This window comes from Gadus macrocephalus, chromosome 9, assembly GCF_031168955.1.
Source record: "Gadus macrocephalus chromosome 9, ASM3116895v1".
Lineage (NCBI taxonomy): Eukaryota > Metazoa > Chordata > Actinopteri > Gadiformes > Gadidae > Gadus > Gadus macrocephalus.
The window spans coordinates 9,565,987-9,583,664 of NC_082390.1; the positions used below are offsets into that span (position 1 = coordinate 9,565,987).

Sequence of the window (17,678 nt, forward strand, 5' to 3'; positions counted from 1 at the left end):
AGCTGAATAGCCTTAAGGGCAATAACGTTGAATTGATGGAGTATTACTGTGAGGTAGATCCTGCTAGCACAACATCTAGAATCAGCCAAAGTTTTCAAAGGGACATCAAAAGCCATACAGAACGACTTCATTCATAGCATAGTCAGAAGAAATAGAAACAACAAGCAGACATCGTTCGCGAAATTAGTGCAGCTCCCTTCATCGCCGTGCAAGCTGACGATACAACTGATGTGTCCTGCTGCCAGTGTCAGCTCTCTGTCATCCTGTGAATGAGAAAGGGAATGTAGGCTATGTGAACGATTTTTAGGATTTGAGGATGTCAGTGCAGAAAGAGATGCCGCGGCTTTAATTGAAGTTGTAACGGGAACATTAAGAAAGTGCAATCCGGAGGAGAAATTAATATAATCTACACTGTTGTATGCATATCGTTTACTCTGTCTTGGTTGTTCAGGGATGGCTGTCCCATTAAATGTTAGTTTAATGTTTTGTTTTTCTAACGAAATAAACGAGTCACGCATTCGTGTGCCCAACTTGAGGAATTGTCTCTTTCCATTTAATGCAATTTCCACGATATTATATTTATATGATGGGAAGATACGTGTCGTTGACCCTGTACGCTGCCATGCCATGCATTACATTTAAGCAGCATGCACGCACCATGAATGAACTTAACTTTATGAAGTTGAACTTTGTGAGCACGTTTGATTAAAAGTTTAGAAGCATTGCACTCTGCTGATGTTATTTTAGTTATTATCCTCTCTAACGTCGCCTCCAAACGGCGCGTCACGCGAGGATGTTTTTTTTTAAAGTTGTGTAGGCCTACGCTTTAGAAAAGACATGCATGTGTGGGTGCACTGCGAGCGTTCATGAATGCGCGTTATTGTTTGCCTCCCTGGTGAGCTCGGCCAGGAACCACTCTTGAGTCACTTGCGGAAGCTTGTGAGCGACTCTGCATTACTGACATCGGCAAGGAACTTGTTCCACCATTGTGGTGCCAAAAGGGAGGGAAACTGTTAACTGGGAAAAACACCTTAATTGCCTTGTTTTGCCTCAACTTATCTCAACGAACATCTATGCTGTCATCAGTACAGTGCAGTGTGGGCAGAGGGGCGTGTTTAGGGTCCGCTATAAGAGAAGACTCACAAGGGGCTCTCTACTGAGGTCAGATCCATACTGACGATTCCATCAGCTCCTGGAAAGGGAAGAAAGACCAGACACCAGGACAGGTAAGGATCTAGCGAGGTCTAACCGGGATCTATTGGATTTTGATCTCTTGGTAATCGTGTCAGCATTTCACATGTAATTGTCAACAATAAATTCAAATGTAAAAAAATCCATGTTAAAAATGATAGATGATATAAATGTTATATCTAAATCTAAATTGTATTTATAAATCTAAATGTAAACGTTAAATCTAAATCGTACATTTATATCTAAATGTTAAATCTAAATGTTAGGTCTATATCTAAATCTAAATCTTAAATTTATATCTAAATGTTAAATCTATCTGTTATATCTAAATCTTAAATTTATATCTAAATGGTAAATGTTAAATCTAAATGTTATATCTAAATCTTAAATTTATGTTTGATTGTTAAATCGAAATGTTAAATCGAAATCTTAAATGTATATCGAAATCTTAAAGGCACCCAGTGCAACTTTATGTAAACATTCAATGAAAAATAAACATTCAATTTCTAGTCTTTTTTACACGTAGTAAGTTTCAATAACTCCATACCATTACATATCGACATTCAAGGAGCAAAGATGAGACGTCGTTGTGTGGTGAGAACTGATAGAAAATCGTAAACAACAACAATCGCCGGTGGGGAGAAGCCATTTTTCCATTGACTGGAAGCCTGCTTTATTTATTGTAGGTTACAAAAAATAAAGAAAATGGCGGCATTGTTGTTGTTATCGATTTTGTATCAGTTCTCACCACACAACGACGTCTCATCTTTGCTGCTTAAATGTCGGTATGTAATGGTATGGAGTTATTGAAACTTACTACGTGTAAAAAAGACTAGAAATTGAATGTTTATTTTTAAGCCTCGAAAGTTGCACTGGGTGCCTTTAAATGTTAAATCTAAATGTTAGTCTAAATCTAAATATTAAAATGTGAGAATAAGAATTAGATCTAACATTTAGATTTAACATTTAGATATAAATGTACGATTTAGATTAGCATTTATATTTATATTTAACCTTTAGATTTTTATAAAACATTTAGATTTAGATATAACATTTAGATATATATTTTAACATGGATTTTTTAACATATTGTTGACAATTACATATAACGTGTTGTTTTACAAGAATTTCTCTCACATTAGAGATCAAAGTTTAACCAAGCTCTTCCAAGATTTAATTAATGCCAGACAGCACAACAGAGAGGGGCCAATTTCTGCATAGGCTTATGGGGTTAAAGCAGAGTTATTTTTGATCCACAGCAGGCTGGTGTAGAGTTTAGCTACGCAGAAGGCTTTTACAGGGTAGCCTACCTTTCTTCACACACTCTACCAAGGTCTAAATGAGAGAAACAGCTACGTTAGACATGACATCAAGGTGTTTCTTGCTGACCAGCAGATTAGTGATGACTTTCTGTTAGAACAGATGACTAGGTCCATGACTGAGGAAGAGGGGAGGTTAAAGCGCCTGGGTGCTGTATCCAAGTCTCCACCAGTGACTGAGTGTTGCCCAACATGAAGGTAATGGAGAGACTGACATGAATGCATTGACTCTAGTTGATGCCGAATTACAGGCTAACCGGGATTCTGACAACTGACTGCACAGGTGTCTTCTTTGACCAGACACATGACCCCTTGTTGACAGGTCTGCAGAACGCATACAGTCTGGCAGCCCAAGTAGCTAATTGAGTCACCCGCAGCCACTGTCAGTCGACAAAAAGGATAGATGCCAGGACTGTATAACAAACGGAACCATCAGCTGTCCCCATTGTTTTATCTGTGGCCAGGCAGGACACCGAACCATTGGCTGTTTACAAAGAAGGTCATCGGAAAATGGGAAAAGGTCACAGGAGAAGGGCAGCCAGTGATCGTGAACAACAGTGTTAAGCCCACATTTAAGATCAAGCCGTCAGCCACACCATGGCTGTGTCTCAATTCAGGGGACGCATCCTTCGAAGGGTGCATTCGAAGGGCGATTGCGTCACTGCGACGCGTCAAGGCTGTCCCATTTCGAAGGCTCCTTCAAATGCGGCCGACAAATGCCACCTTCTTTTCCCAGATTTGAAGGATACACCAGATGTATCCTTCACGGCCCAACGTTTCCCAAGATTCATTGCGCGTTGGATTTTTTCAGAAATGGAGTCAAGAGAGCGGAAGCGGCAGTTGCAGTAAATTACATATTTAATGACAAAACTATGCAAAAACATTTTTTTATATTAAAATAAAGTTGGGACTATTTTTAATTTGTAACTTTATTGTCAAAGTTAAATTTCATTAACACGAGCCATATAACGTTAAACTTATTAACGTTGTATTTTATATAATTATTATATAACCGAATCAGAATCAGAAAACGTCATTGATCCCCGGGGGGAAATTGTTTTGTTCCAGGTGCTCCGTACAAATAGAAATTACAAGCATAGAAGATAAGATTATAAAAAATAGAAAATTCTAAATAAAATACAATAAAATAAAAGTAAGAATAAAGTAAGAAGTGGACATCTAAGTGAAAGTGGACATCTCTTAGGGTGCACTCACACTAGGCCATCTGGCCGTGGCCGTGTGGCCGTTTTCACACCTAACCGTGCTCGAATGGCCCCATTGTTCTCTGGCCTGCACTCACACTAGGCCATCTGGCCGTGGCCGTTGGCCGTCGCAGCTGTGGCCTGGCCACGGAAGGCTCTTGTACATACGTCATCACGTCGTAACACGTCATCACCAAGCGTCCGCTGCATGGACCATAATAAAGTCTGCCGCCACTCAGAGTTTTAACAACAATGGATAACAACACAGAGAACACACCAACAGTTGAACCGATTGACACGATTTTTACCGTTTACCGTTTAATGGGAAAGAAGGGTCGTCGCCTTTATTATGTCCGTGGTCGTCGCATTGACTATACGTCATCGAGCTCAGGTTGCGTAGCCGTGCGTGTGCGCGTGTCGGCTCATTAACATCTGCCGGGCCGTAGCAGCACACCTCTCCCAAGTGGCCAAATTGGCCCGGCCTGGCCACACTCACACTGGCAGATTTGAGCACGGTTAGGTGTGAAAACGGCCACGGCCAGATGGCCTAGTGTGATTGCACCCTTAGTGGGTTATATAAAACGGCTCCACATTTCTCCTCCGCCGTCCGGTTTGAACCGCAGCTGTCATGGTTGCTAGGTGACATGCGTCATCACGCGAGGTAAAGGGTGTTAAAGGCTTGTTACGCAAACTTGAAATGCTCCATAGGGCAGACCGTCTCATTTAAAAACGTTCGTTCAGCCTTTGGTCTGGTCTTCAAGGTCTACGAAGGCCACACCTTCATAGACCGCGTCCTTCGAAGGATGCGTCCCCTGAATTGAGACACAGCCCATGCCAATCAGAACCAAAGAAACACATTGTACAGCTCATAGGGAAACGTTGCACCGTCTCTTGCAACATCAATGATGTGCCTTGAAATCCTTTTAGACTCAGGCGCTCAGGTGACGATGGTCAGCAAAATCTGGATAAAACCTGGATGTCAAAATCCAACCACTTCAGTCCCTCTTTGCCGATCAGTCCTTTGAAATATCAGCAGCAAATGGTACACAAGTTGCTGAGGGTCTAGAACGGTTCCCTGCCCTAATCAACGTTCCTTTGGGTCATCAAAATGCATTAAAATTCCCATCCAAAATGCAACCCGACTTGCCATTTATCTGACCCAGAGAACCGCTCTCGGCACTCTTGAGGAAATGGCTGATGTTAAACCTGTCCTGAGTCCTGAGCACATGCAATGTGAAGTTGTCCAAACATTTTCAGCTCAGCTAAACACAGATCCAGCAACCTACCTGAACGATGAGCAAGACAGACAGACTTTGTCTAAAATCAAAGACAAGTGGCACTCCCCTGTTGACGGATCACATCTAGCAGAGGATGAACAGAGATTAGTAAGGCCAAAAGTCTTACAATGCCTTGTGTGTTCAGAACTTGCTTGACCGTGGTTGGATCAGAAAATCCTGCTCAAACGGCAAGTCAGGTATGTCAGACGCCTGGTCACAAGTGAAGGTGTTCAGATAGATCCAAAAGACCTGGAAGCGGTGTTGCATATGAAGGAGAGACAGCCAAAGAATGTCTGAGAGGTCAGAGCCTGACTTCCATTTGCCATTTGTCCTGCACACTGATGCATCCAATGAAGGTTTTGGGGCTGTGCTCTACCAGGAACATGATAGTAAACTCTGGGTTATTGCGTATGCGTCCAGGTCACTCATGCCTGCTGAAAATAATTACTACCTCCATTCCAGTAAGCTTCAGTCCCTTTCCCTGAAGTGGGCCATCTGCAATACATTTTGAGTCTCTCTCTCTCTCTCTCTCTCTCTATTTATCTGCATAATCTGCTGAACAATCGTAGTAGTCTCTACTCTCAAGGGTCTCAATGCGGGCTTTGGTTTGTCGTCTCCCCAACATGCAATGCATTGTGTGGAAAATGAAAATCATTCGCAAACAGCTAAAATAGTACCTACTTTTTCCTATACCATTCCGTTATGTGACACCCAATAATATCGAATACATTGGATAACAGTTTAAATGTTTATTATTATTACCAACAAGCAAATTCATTGGAAAATGAACCCTGCAAAACAGACTTTAAGTAGGCCTACCAGGACGTACATACGTACAAAGTGCTTAATAGGTATATTTTTAGGAGAGTTAGGGAGGAGAAGGGGCGGTGGTGAACTCTGAACAAGTGAGTCTTGAGTCTCTTGTAGAAGCTGTTTAGCGACTTTGCAGACTTGATATCGGCAGGGAGCTCATTCTACCATTGTGGTGCCAAAACAGAGTTTAGACTTTATGTGCAACCTTTGCTTGCTCTAAGCGACCAGGCGTCCAGCTGAGGTAGTTGAACAGAGTGCTCGAGCAGGGGTGTGCAGTCAGACTAACGCTTGGAGGTAGGCATGGGCAGTTCTGTTGTACCACCTTGTAGGCCAGTACCATATTCTTCAGTTTAATGCGGGGAGTAGAGATCACAGAAGGTAGGCAGAACACGAGGCGGGCTGCAGTGGTCTGGATACACTGCAAAGGTTTATCGTGGGAGCGGAGAGTCCAGCAAGGAGCGAGTTGCAGGAGTCAAGGTGGGAGATGAAGAGTGCTTGGACCAAGAGATGAGCTGCTTTTACTTGTGAGGAAGGGCCAGATCCTGCGGATGTTGTAGAAAACAAATCTGCGATTTGGACCAACACGATGATGTTTGCGATGCAGCATAGTTGATTGTCCAGTAACACAATGAGGTACTCGTGGTTGGGTTTGGAGAAGGAGCCATTCCATGTGACATGATAGGTGCGATTCTACATAGAGAGTGACTTAACCGACATTTATTTACATGACAATCCTTTAACTTTAACACTTCAATCCATCATAACTCCCAATAACGACAGACGCATGAAAGACAAGCACTGACAAAAGCCTATTTCTACTGATCCGGCCTCCATATTCAGTCGTAAGCCCATACTTAACAATAACAATGAAACCTTTTTGACGCAAACACAACCAACATAGAGATAACCTTTAGATCTATAGACCTTAGAGTAGGTAGTAGTAGGTAGGTGTCTAGGAAGTTCAGAGAGTGGCCTTTGATGGAAAGATTGGTAACATTTGTGTTCTCTTCCAGGTTCCCATCATGGCTATGTATCAGGTACATGTGACGACGGGTGACACGCTTTTGGCAGGAACAAATGACCACGTATTTGTTACCTTGGTGGGAACGAATGGGGAGAGTGAGCGCACTGAGCTAAACAACTATGGCATTGACTTCCGCCCCAACCAGGTGAGGAATTGCAGTTGGCAACGCTTTCATTCATCTCCGGTGTACTATTGGGTCTGCAGTACAAGTTAATTGACTCTTTCTCTACTATCTAATGACTCAATAGTTGGTGAACCTTAAATATCGCGTGATAACTCATTATTTTCACAATAGGGATTGATTCTAATAAATATTTTTTAATTTAATTCTTGTATCTTCCTGGAACATTTGCATCAACAGAAGTCCACTGCTTAACGTTCTCCATTTCACTTACATCTGAAGCTTACACCACATAGTGTCATGGGATTGTCCCATATAGCATTTTTGCTCAGTGAAGAAACACCAGAAAACAGTGAACCAGCTTAGCACAGAAACTGTATAGGAAAGCCATGGTGAAGTTGGGGTTGCATTTCTAAAAACACTGCTCTGTGTGACCAACCCCCATATCGAAAAACCCTCAGGCCACCAGCGCTCTGAATGTTGATGATCCAGTTCTGGTCTTTTTTAAAGATGCTTGAAAAAGTAAACGATGACATACTGGATGTTGCATGAACGGCTTGTTAAAATGACCCGAGACGGACGAGAATAAACGTAAGAGCAGAGTCGATAGTTGTTGTTTTGTCCAACAGACCAGCACCTACCCAGTGAACACCCAGCCCTTGGGCCATCTTCTGCTCATCAAGCTGGAGATATCTCAATATCTTTATCTGCCAGAAAATCAGTGGTTCTGCTCCAAGATTGTGGTGGATACCCCAGAAGGAGAGGCCGTCCTCTTCCCCTGCCACAGATGGTTGACCAGGGGGGAAGTACTGGAACTCAGAGGAGCCAAAGGTCTTTCACCAAGTCACACTTCAGTCCTTCATTCCTCTCTTGGGATATTCATGCAGTGGGCTGATCTCTTTTGATATTTATACGTAATTTTCATGATTGTTGTTGTATGTTATGATATATCTTGATATACCTTATCTTATACCATAATTACAGCCACGAAGGAAAGTGACGATGACCATCCTTTGCTGATTGAGCACAGGAAGAGAGAGGTGACCAAACGACCTGAACTTTATCAGTGAGTCTATTTTCAGTTGCAGCCTGATAATAACTTTCCAGCTTATACATCTACTTTCATGAATAAAATGTAGTGCTTCCTTTAATTTTGGTTTTATTGTATAGCAATAATATTTGTATTTGCATTATCATTTCCATTTTTCCGTGTTATTCATCTGACTTGCAAAACATTGTGTCTACTACAGGTGGAAGGAATACACTGAGGGGATCCCCCACATCACTAATTTTGAGATGTCTGAGCTTCCATCTGAAGTTCGCTTCTCTCTTAGCAAAGGACTCGAATTCACGTTTTTAAAAGAATTTACGTGAGTGTTTAATTAGGATTCAATTATATTGGCTGTCCTTGAAAATGCAATAATTTAAACTTGGTCATCACTAATAAGGTTGACACATGACAAAATGTTTTTTGATTTGATTTTTTGGTGAGTGTCCGTTGAGGAATTACCTTTTAGTTCAGATAATTTAACTCAACTGTATCAAAGTAACACATGGGAGCGACACTTTGCATTGCGCCTGATTTGAGCTAGTCTGCTATCAGACAGATTAATGACTATAATATAAAGGCCCTATCATTTCAAGATCGTGATTCTGTGATTATTTGTAGGTCTGTCTGATTTTGTAGGTCTGTCTCTCTGCTTTCTCCTGCAGTAAAGCTGAACTCAAACTGAAAGGTCTGTTTGGATCTGAGGAATCATGGGAGTGCCTGGAGTCCATGAAGAACACACTCACCTTCAAGACGTCCCCAACAGCTGGTAATGTCCTCTTCTGGATGGTAAAACCTAGGCTTTAAAATCTATAGCTCAATAGAGTGAGCTTGTAGAAAAATGTATTGCACAAAACGTCTGTGGAATTACTATTTTAACACAATTTAGTTTCTTCATGGTTCAGTTTCGCGTTCAAAGATGAACACCAATACACACTACTTGGATTGATTTCATTCTTTCATCCTTAAAATAGTGATGCACCGATCCGATACCGATCACAGATTGATTTTAACAGTGAAGTATATATTAAAGGGATGTTTCTCCTGAAAATCATTGTTTGCCGATTATATAAGGCTCCTTAGTTAGTAAGTATATGAGGGATATTGTTAATTTGTTAAGCCGATGAAAATGTGAAAAGCACTATAGTTTTAGTTTTGAATATTGAGGGTGGATTTGGGGCTGGGCGATTAATCGAATCGTACATTTTCTTTTTTACCATCTTGTTTATTTTTTTAAGGCGGAATTTAAAAATTCTCAGTTACAAAGTTTTTTTAATGGGTTAGATTATGATTTCAATATTGACCAAAATAATCTAGATTATGATTTTTCCAAAAATCCAGCAGCCCTTAGTGGATTCACATGGATATCTGACAATGTCTGTAAATTTAGATGTAAAGGTGTCAATTAAACATCCCTTACAACAGGAGAAGGAATCACTGGGACTACTTTTTGGCCGCTCTTATTATCCTATTAAGCTTTAGATAACAAATAATGACAGGCGGCAACATTCGCTTGTATGCTGCATGGGAGATGCTTACATTTTTTACTTTTATCCCATACTATTGAAGACTACAGTGCTGTAATGAATATATAACCATCCCCTCTCTGAAGAATATGTCGCTGAGCACTGGAAGGACGATGCTTTCTATGGCTACCAGTTCCTGAATGGTGTCAATCCCTCCATAATCAGAAACTGCCCCCTTATGCCCTCAAACTTCCCCGTCACTGAAGAGATGGTGCAGCCGTTCCTAGAGCCTGGTACTTCCCTACAACAAGAGATCCAGGTATGTGTAGGGGTGCACATTGCGGACCCAGAAAGGTGTCCGCAGAAGGGTAACCCACTTCAAAACAAGTGGGTTACATGTTTCTATAGATGTTCTTACAAGTGTCACACAAAAAGCATGCGAGTGATATTCAAACCTGTTTACAAATATACACATCTGTATGAAGCGGTTCTAAGATGGGAGAGCCCCTGGAGGTTACCAAGCCCATGGGATTTGGGTCGAGCCAAGATGTCTCCTATGGTGCTGAATGATGACTCTACCATAGCATCTATTTTTTTCGAAATATTTGGATGGCTGGATAGTCTGGATAGTCCAGCAATGTGTCATTACCTGCAGCATACCTCAAAACAACAAACTTACGATTGTAATACAATTATTACAGATCTACATTTAGCACTGGTTGAAGGTTCAATTTTTCTCCACCATGATTAGAAATATCATTTTACTTGTGGCTGTCATGCCAAATTTGTACCGGCTGCCAAATTTGTACCGGGCACGTCAACACTTGTCCGTTGCCAGGCAACGGACAACTGATTACATAAGGGTTGTCCGTTGCCGGGCAGGTTTCAAAAAACATTTGCGCTCATGTTGCCAAAGACGAAATAACATAATACAGAAAACGGACCGCTAGATAACACTTGTTTTTACTTTATATTTGTATTGTATTTAATTGTTTAATCAAAGTTAGCAAGTAAACTGAGTGTTTAAAGCAGGTCAAGGACGAAATAGCACAATACAGATAACGGACAAGTGCGAATGAACGAGCTTGAAGGTTTGCGAATGTTCGTGAACCTTTCATGTCTTTCGACGCGCGATCATCTGTTGCCAGGCAGGTTTTGAATGGATTACGTATGGATGACGCGGCCGGTACAAATTTGGCATGACATGGCCACATAGCTGTTGAGTGTGTGCAGTTACTCCTTCAGTGTCTTTTTTATTGTATCTTCCTGTGTTTGTTTGTAATTCAGAAAGGGAACCTATTCCTGTGTGACTACAAGTCACTGGAGGGTCTTCAGACCCTCGTGGTGGCGGGGAATTCACTGCCTCTCACTGCTGCCCTCTGCCTGATGTACCTGGACACCGCAGGCACACTCAAACCCATAGCTATTCAGGTGATGACACATTTAGGGAATAAAATACAATGGGTAATATGAAAAGAAGGGATGAAACAATTTTTTCTGGTTATGACCAATACTGATTTCAGATTATTTTCAATGCCCGACTTGTTGATATCTATTCCGATGCAAGTTTTCTTTAGTTCATGATATAAATACATTTATAATTACACAGCCTTCAAATGAAAACTGACCAGCAATTAAACATTTTATGACAAGCATAATTGACATCAGACAACCCTGGGATTCAAAAGGTTGCCCAACGGATCTTGGATAAAACCAAAGTAATCTGTACAGTTTGCAAAGCCTAATTCCATTTCTTTTATTTTTTTTTCCTTAATTTTACAAATTTTAACTTAAATTGCTTGTTTCTTTCTTTCTTTCTTTCTTTCTTTCTTTCTTTCTTTCTTTCTTTCTTTCTTTCTTTCTTTCTTTCTTTCTTTCTTTCTTTCTTTCATTTTGTATGTGTAATGCACCTTCAGTTGGCACTCCCAATTTCGTTGTATAGGTGACTGTACAATGACAATAAAGTCTATCTTATCTTGTCTTATATAAACGCAAAGATTTTGTGAAGTTGCATAACTATTTTATTATGTTGTCCTATCTTCTCCCCTAAAGCTGGGACAGGAACCATCAGAGAAATGCCCAATCTTCATCCCCAGCGATCCAGAGCTCGACTGGCTCCTGGTGAAGATGTTTGTGAAAAATGCAGATTCAGTAATTCATCAGATTATCTCTCATCTAATGAACACCCACTTGTTGGCCGAGGTGTTTGCTGTCGCTACCATGCGTCACTTCCCAGACGTACACCCCCTCTACAAGGTAGGCCCTATCTTGCATCCGGCGCAAGTGACTTAGTCACTGGCGCATGTGTCGTTGCTAGTTTACAACTGGCGCAGAGCGTTCTTTTCCCACCACCGCCACTCGCCGGTAAATTAGGGATTGATCATGCGCCCCAAGGGGCGGTTCGGCGGAAGGAGGAGGCGTGTTCTGGCGCAAACGGTATTTTGCCATGCAAAGAGTTCGACCGTTTATTGTGCAATTGTTCAGATAAAGGCTGTAGAGAAAACACAACGAGAAAGACTACACGGCTCGTATGTGACGTCACGCTCCCTGCGACTGGCATGGAGAAGACCGACAATCTTCCCATCGGCATAACTGAAACTCTGCACGTTCCCCGACTTATAATGGTTTTCACCTCTTTCGATGCTTTTATCCTCCCTTGGAAAAAGCGGTGAAGTGGGGCAGAGATCGCCATCTCTGTGCTGAGTTCCAAGGGCGGGTGTGGTGACGTATATCATATGCGTCGAGAGCAGCGAAGAGCTGTAGTTCACAAAGCGGCCTCACATAAAACCTAAAATTATCAAACTTCTTCACGAACATTTTTAGTTTTCTTTGCATGAAAAATTATCATTTAAATCCACAAACAACATATGTGTAATCCAGGGCATATAAAGTCTGGGACCAGAAAATAATTATTTTCTCTCCATTGACACCCATTCATTTTTTTCGATCTCATAGGTCCCATGAGCCCTACCGGAAGGGGCGTGACTTCGCCACTCTATACCATTGCGCTACTGACCAGGAAATACCTGGTTTAAAGTCAGTGGCGCGTTGTTCAGATGCTATTTTAAGGGCGCATGCATACATGCGCATGCGATGCATACGGATTGCTTGTGCACCTCGCGCATACACTTTGCTTCTCCCATCTACCGATCCGCACATTCTTGGTAAATTATTTGGGAAAGAACAGCTGATGCAGCGGTAATAAGTTGTACTTTTAAATCAATGCATCTGCAAACACCGCAGAGCAAACACATATTTTCTTGACAGAGACATCGAGTAGGCCTACATGCCCATAACTTTTAGGATCGATGAGTATTTGATCGTGAAAAACATTGTTTTACCGCGAGTGAGTGTTAAAAATAATGAATGAATGCGGGCGCGTGTGTGCTCTGTTTAAACACACGCAAACTAAACACGTAACGCATAATACAATCAATGGCAATGTCTATTACCGCGGGGACACATGCATATTAGGATAGCATACAATACTGATAAGAAACAATGTTTATAATGTATTGCGTATATCATTAAATAGAACCACAGTTACCGCATATCATATGTTATATCATATACGTTTTCTTTGCCGAAATTTATTTGAGGACTCAGTATTTCTGAAGTTGTGGAAGAAAACCCCTTATTCCATGTGTGAATTAGGCCATATTATTTGGCAATAAACTGAGCCATTTGCAGTTTGAAATTCATGTGCATCTGTCTCATCGGAGACTGCAGACGCGCTGTCAAAATATCAACTCCTCCGATTCAAATGCGCTCATGGCTCTTAAGGGGATGGGAGCTGGCACTCTCATTGGTTTGTTGGACTTTACGCCCAAACCACACCTACGGGTAACTAGGCTGCTTCAGACCAACCCTTTTGACACTTGCGCCGCGACGCAAGTGTCATTTATCCGCCTGTAAAATAGCGATAGCGCCGTTGAACCGCCCACAAAGCTACTTGCGCTTTGCGCTTCCCACTTGCGTTTCAGACCGTTAAAATAGGGCCCATAGAGTCCCAAAATCAAACCTTGTGTTTTAGGAGAAGAGCTTCACACATTTTTACATTGGGGAGAACACATTAGTGATGTTTTCTGATGGAACTTGACCTCAGGGAGGAGGAGAAAATCTTGTGTGTCGATGTTGATTTGGCTGGCAAGGCCCTTTAACATCAAAACATCGGATTAAGATTGGGTTACCTTTGGGTATCAACTAGGTTTTGAGTGTTCATGTAAACACCCTAATGGATGGACCCATTCTGCATTAATTAATAGGATGCATAATTTCTCATCATTTATTTTAGCTATTGACTCCCCACTTCCGCTACACTCTACAAATTAACACAGCAGCTCGAGTTGTGCTACTTGGGCCAACGGGACTTTTATCAAAAGTATGTACTCACTTAACACTCATTTAACACTGAATATTTAGTGGTTGCTGTTATATCACTGTGGTTGCCATAATTGGTTGTGGTTCAGAAGGCTGATTGACTTTCATCTTCAGAGTTCAGCTGGCAATGAGGGTACCAATGAGCTGATGAGGAGATACCTGGCTGAAACCACCTACTCATCTCTATGTCTGCCAGACAACATTGCTGACAGAGGACTGCAGAACATCCCTAACTTTTACTACAGAGATGATGGACTGAAGTTATGGACGGCCATCAACAGGTTACCTAAGACATCTCAGACATGTTGATAGGATTCTTAATGCGTCTATAGTTGCATATGCCAGTAACCTTTGTTGTATCTGACACAAACAACAGCTTTGGTATTTTCCTAATGCAAGTGGATAATTAAAACAAAAAATTGGATTTCAATTCACAATGCTAAGAATTAAAGGTCTGTTCCTGAGCTCAAACATCCTGTAATTATAATGCTTGAAAAGCTTTGTGATCCGTTTCCAGGTTTGTCTGGGCAATGCTGGGACTCTACTACCCTACAGACGACGAGGTGTCTGGGGATGCAGAGCTCCAGAGATGGATCCAAGATATCTTCACAAAGGGCTTCCTGGGCAACAGGAGGTCAGGTATGTGTAGTGGGCCAGTATATATAAAGGCAACATTCATAAAAAGCTTTTGCCAATTTCAGATTGCTGCTCTCTTGTTCCACCTCCCCATTATTTTCCTGTTCTGAATAAGGATGTTCGTTCTTGTATTGAAAGGTCTATTAGGATTGTTAAAGGGGTTGAGCCTGTAGGGCTGAAACATTCCCACTGGTCCCAATTCCAACTGGTTTAGGATTATCCTTCTCCCACCACATTGTCTTTACCATGAGATGTAAAATGTTTATTCAAGTTATTTTCAAGTAGCAATAGCTCCAGAAGTCGATAAAAGTCTCAAGATGATGTCATGCGTTCATTTGCATATTTATGATGTCATTGCACATTAATTTGCAAGTGGTTGTTTCAAGCGACGGAGAGATCACCTTAAGTTAATTAAAATGTAAACAGAAAAATCTTTCGCCAAATACCGGTAATCACAAATTCACTACATCGACAAAGGGAGGGAGACGATGAAACAAACTATTTACATCATTAAAATTATCATAACAATTGACGAACCATGCCTTGTGGTGTTTGAAGACAAATGTAATTTTAGTCCAGACTTCATAGCATTTTTTTTTTTTAAATGTTGCCACAGGGGCTCATCATCAAAGTGGGCAGGACAAGCCAGCTCTAGAAATTAAATATGTTTGCAATGTGCCTTGAATGCAGAAAAGGGTGACCGTTGGCCAACAGGTGGTACTCTGGCACGCTAATAACTTTAAATGGTAGTATCTCAGTCAGTGTTTGGCTATATTTATAATAATGATTTGATATTGCTTCTATATATCATACAATGTATATTTTGCATATATGAAGACATGCTTAACGTCCTCATCCAGGGATGCCAGAGTCCTTCATCACCGTAGAAGAAGTTGTCAAGTTTGTCACCATGGTAATCTTCACAACATCTGCTCAACACGCAGCTGTAAACAGTGGACAGGTCAGAGGTCAACCTTCTCTTCATCATTCCAAAAAAAGAATGTTTCTGTTTCTGCTTTACAAACAAATTTGGCACGAGCAAGACAGCAGGAAAATCATGTGTTTTTACGAAGATAAGGCTGCGCTCATAATTGTCAAATCAATTGCAGTCCGGTTACGCAACAACTTGCAGATACTTGAATATCAGGATGGTCTCAAAAGGCTAAAGCCACAGCCGCTTTGGTCAAACAATAGTGTTCTGTGTTTTAGTTTGACTACAACAGCTGGGTCCCAAACAACCCTCTTCAGCTTCGAAGAGCACCTCCAACTACCAAGGGACAGGTTACCATGGAGACCATTCTGGAGACACTGCCAAACATTGGTGACACAGTTGACTTCATCGCCCTTTCATCGGTTCTACACAAGAAATACACAGACTCGGTAAATTGGGATATAAAGACAGACCTGGCGACAGACACAGATTTGTGGAGGGGCCTTACATGGCTTGAGGGGGGCACAAATTTTTAATAGCTCGTCATATACAAGGGCGTGGCTAGAAGTTGCAAACACACCAGAAGTGTTATGCCCAATTTAATCTGGGAAGATTTAAAAAAAAAATGCTTTACTGTTATGTTATATATGCCATTTTAACGTAGTTTGAGAAGGAAAGCCAATCTTCTCATGTATACTCACATCAACAAAGCGCAAGGCTGCATGCAGGCTAAACGCAGCGACGTTTATGGACCACTATGAGTAGGATTTTAACACTAAAACACTACATCCGTAATAGAGAGCATTGCGTAATAAGAGCAGAACAGGGCTATTCATGGTGAGACTTTCAGGCTTGAAACCTAAGATGAGATGAGAAAAATTAGCTTTATAACAAGAAGACAATGAAATGAGATACGTTTAATTTACCGTTCCCTGAGGGCACACCCTTACCTTGCGTATCATCTAAAAGATATCTTGCCTTATTTACTGGAACAGTAAGACAGATGCAGCTTTTGTCTGATAATAATGAACGCCAACATCTCAGAATACCATCTATGGAATGTGTCTTGTTCCCTCAGGTTGTTCTTGGTTCCTACCCTGAGGAACGCTTTGGTGAGCCGGCGGCCAAGCAGATTATAGAGAACTTCCAGGAGGAGCTCTCCAGCATCGAGGAAAGGATCATAGAGAGGAACGCAACTCTTGACGTTCCGTACTGCTACCTGCAACCCTCGGAGATCGAGAATAGTGTGTCTATATGACTAGAACCACAAAGATGTTCGCTACCGGAGGAGTACCATTCCTGTTTGATAATGCTCATCAATGTGGGGATATCATTTGGGAACTTTGCGTCCTTTGTATATCCTGCCCTCATATTGAAATCTGCCTCTCTCATTTTACCTTCTCAATCAAAAAAACGAATCTGCGTATTCTAACCAACAATTATTGATTCATTGATAATACATTCAACGACTAAATGTATAAATAATGGAATGATAGAGGAAATTGCCAACCGTAGGAGTCAAGAAAACAGTTGTATGAAGGGAAAAACTTTTTGCAATGAAACCTAGTCATATTGCTATGTGTTTGAACCAAGACAAGCAAAATAACGGGGTAAAGGGTAGGGCCTTAGGCCCAATCCCATTTCTACCCCTTACCCCTACCCCTTACCCCTTCCAAACAAGGGGGAGGGGTAAGGGGTAGAAATGGGATTGGGCCGTACTCTCCTATATAATCCTGCCATCGTTTTCATGTGCATGTGCTGGACAGAGGAGCGTAGGATTCTTTATTGTATTTTGTTGTAATCTATTAAATGCAACTTTCTTAGCCAAAATTACATTAATTATGCTAGTTGAGAATTATTCTGATGGTTCTGCAACCATTTCTGGGTCGTTTGGTGGGTGTGTCATTGCCCCATGTCGCCTCTCCAAGGAAAAAGCGCATATGCAACTTGCTCTGTTCGGACCGACACCATCCGGATGTGACGCAGCGGAAGTATCCAATCCAATGTAGTCAGATTGTAGTTTCGAAAATGCTTTACGGCACAGACACACGCCCAAACATGGCACCGGCTAGATATAAACAGCCAGTTGAGAGGCAATTGTTGCATTCATCATGGATCAATCGACTGATAAGGGACCCAAGAGGCGACTGTCAGTGGAACAAAAGAAGAATGGACCAGAAAAGAGATCAGACACGAGTGAAAGGGGAACTATGCAACTTTTTTGGCTTGATTTACCTTAATATAACAGGCTAAGAGTCATTGGGATGGTT

General features: G+C 41.5%; 1 protein-coding gene across 1 annotated transcript; it reads left to right on the top strand.

Moving 5' to 3' along the window:
* Positions 1-1,047: 1,047 nt before the first annotated feature.
* On the top strand, positions 1,048-17,247 carry LOC132464996 (arachidonate 12-lipoxygenase, 12R-type-like). Its single transcript, XM_060061649.1, has 15 exons — positions 1,048-1,226; positions 6,816-6,971; positions 7,577-7,778; positions 7,932-8,013; positions 8,198-8,317; positions 8,661-8,764; positions 9,608-9,780; positions 10,749-10,892; positions 11,514-11,717; positions 13,756-13,842; positions 13,956-14,122; positions 14,359-14,480; positions 15,338-15,438; positions 15,687-15,857; positions 16,487-17,247. The coding sequence occupies exons 2-15, from the start codon at positions 6,825-6,827 to the stop codon at positions 16,664-16,666; spliced, it is 2,004 nt and encodes a 667-aa protein (XP_059917632.1). The 5' UTR covers positions 1,048-1,226; positions 6,816-6,824; the 3' UTR covers positions 16,667-17,247.
* Positions 17,248-17,678: the final 431 nt, after the last annotated feature.

Bases quoted from the DNA above. Each gene is read 5' to 3' on its own strand.
- LOC132464996 (XM_060061649.1), top strand. From the start codon at position 6,825: ATGGCTATGTATCAGGTACATGTGACGACGGGTGACACGCTTTTGGCA. The intron at 8,318-8,660 runs GTGAGTGTTTAA...TTTCTCCTGCAG, and splicing joins ACGTTTTTAAAAGAATTTAC to TAAAGCTGAACTCAAACTGA. The intron at 10,893-11,513 runs GTGATGACACAT...TCTCCCCTAAAG, and splicing joins TCAAACCCATAGCTATTCAG to CTGGGACAGGAACCATCAGA.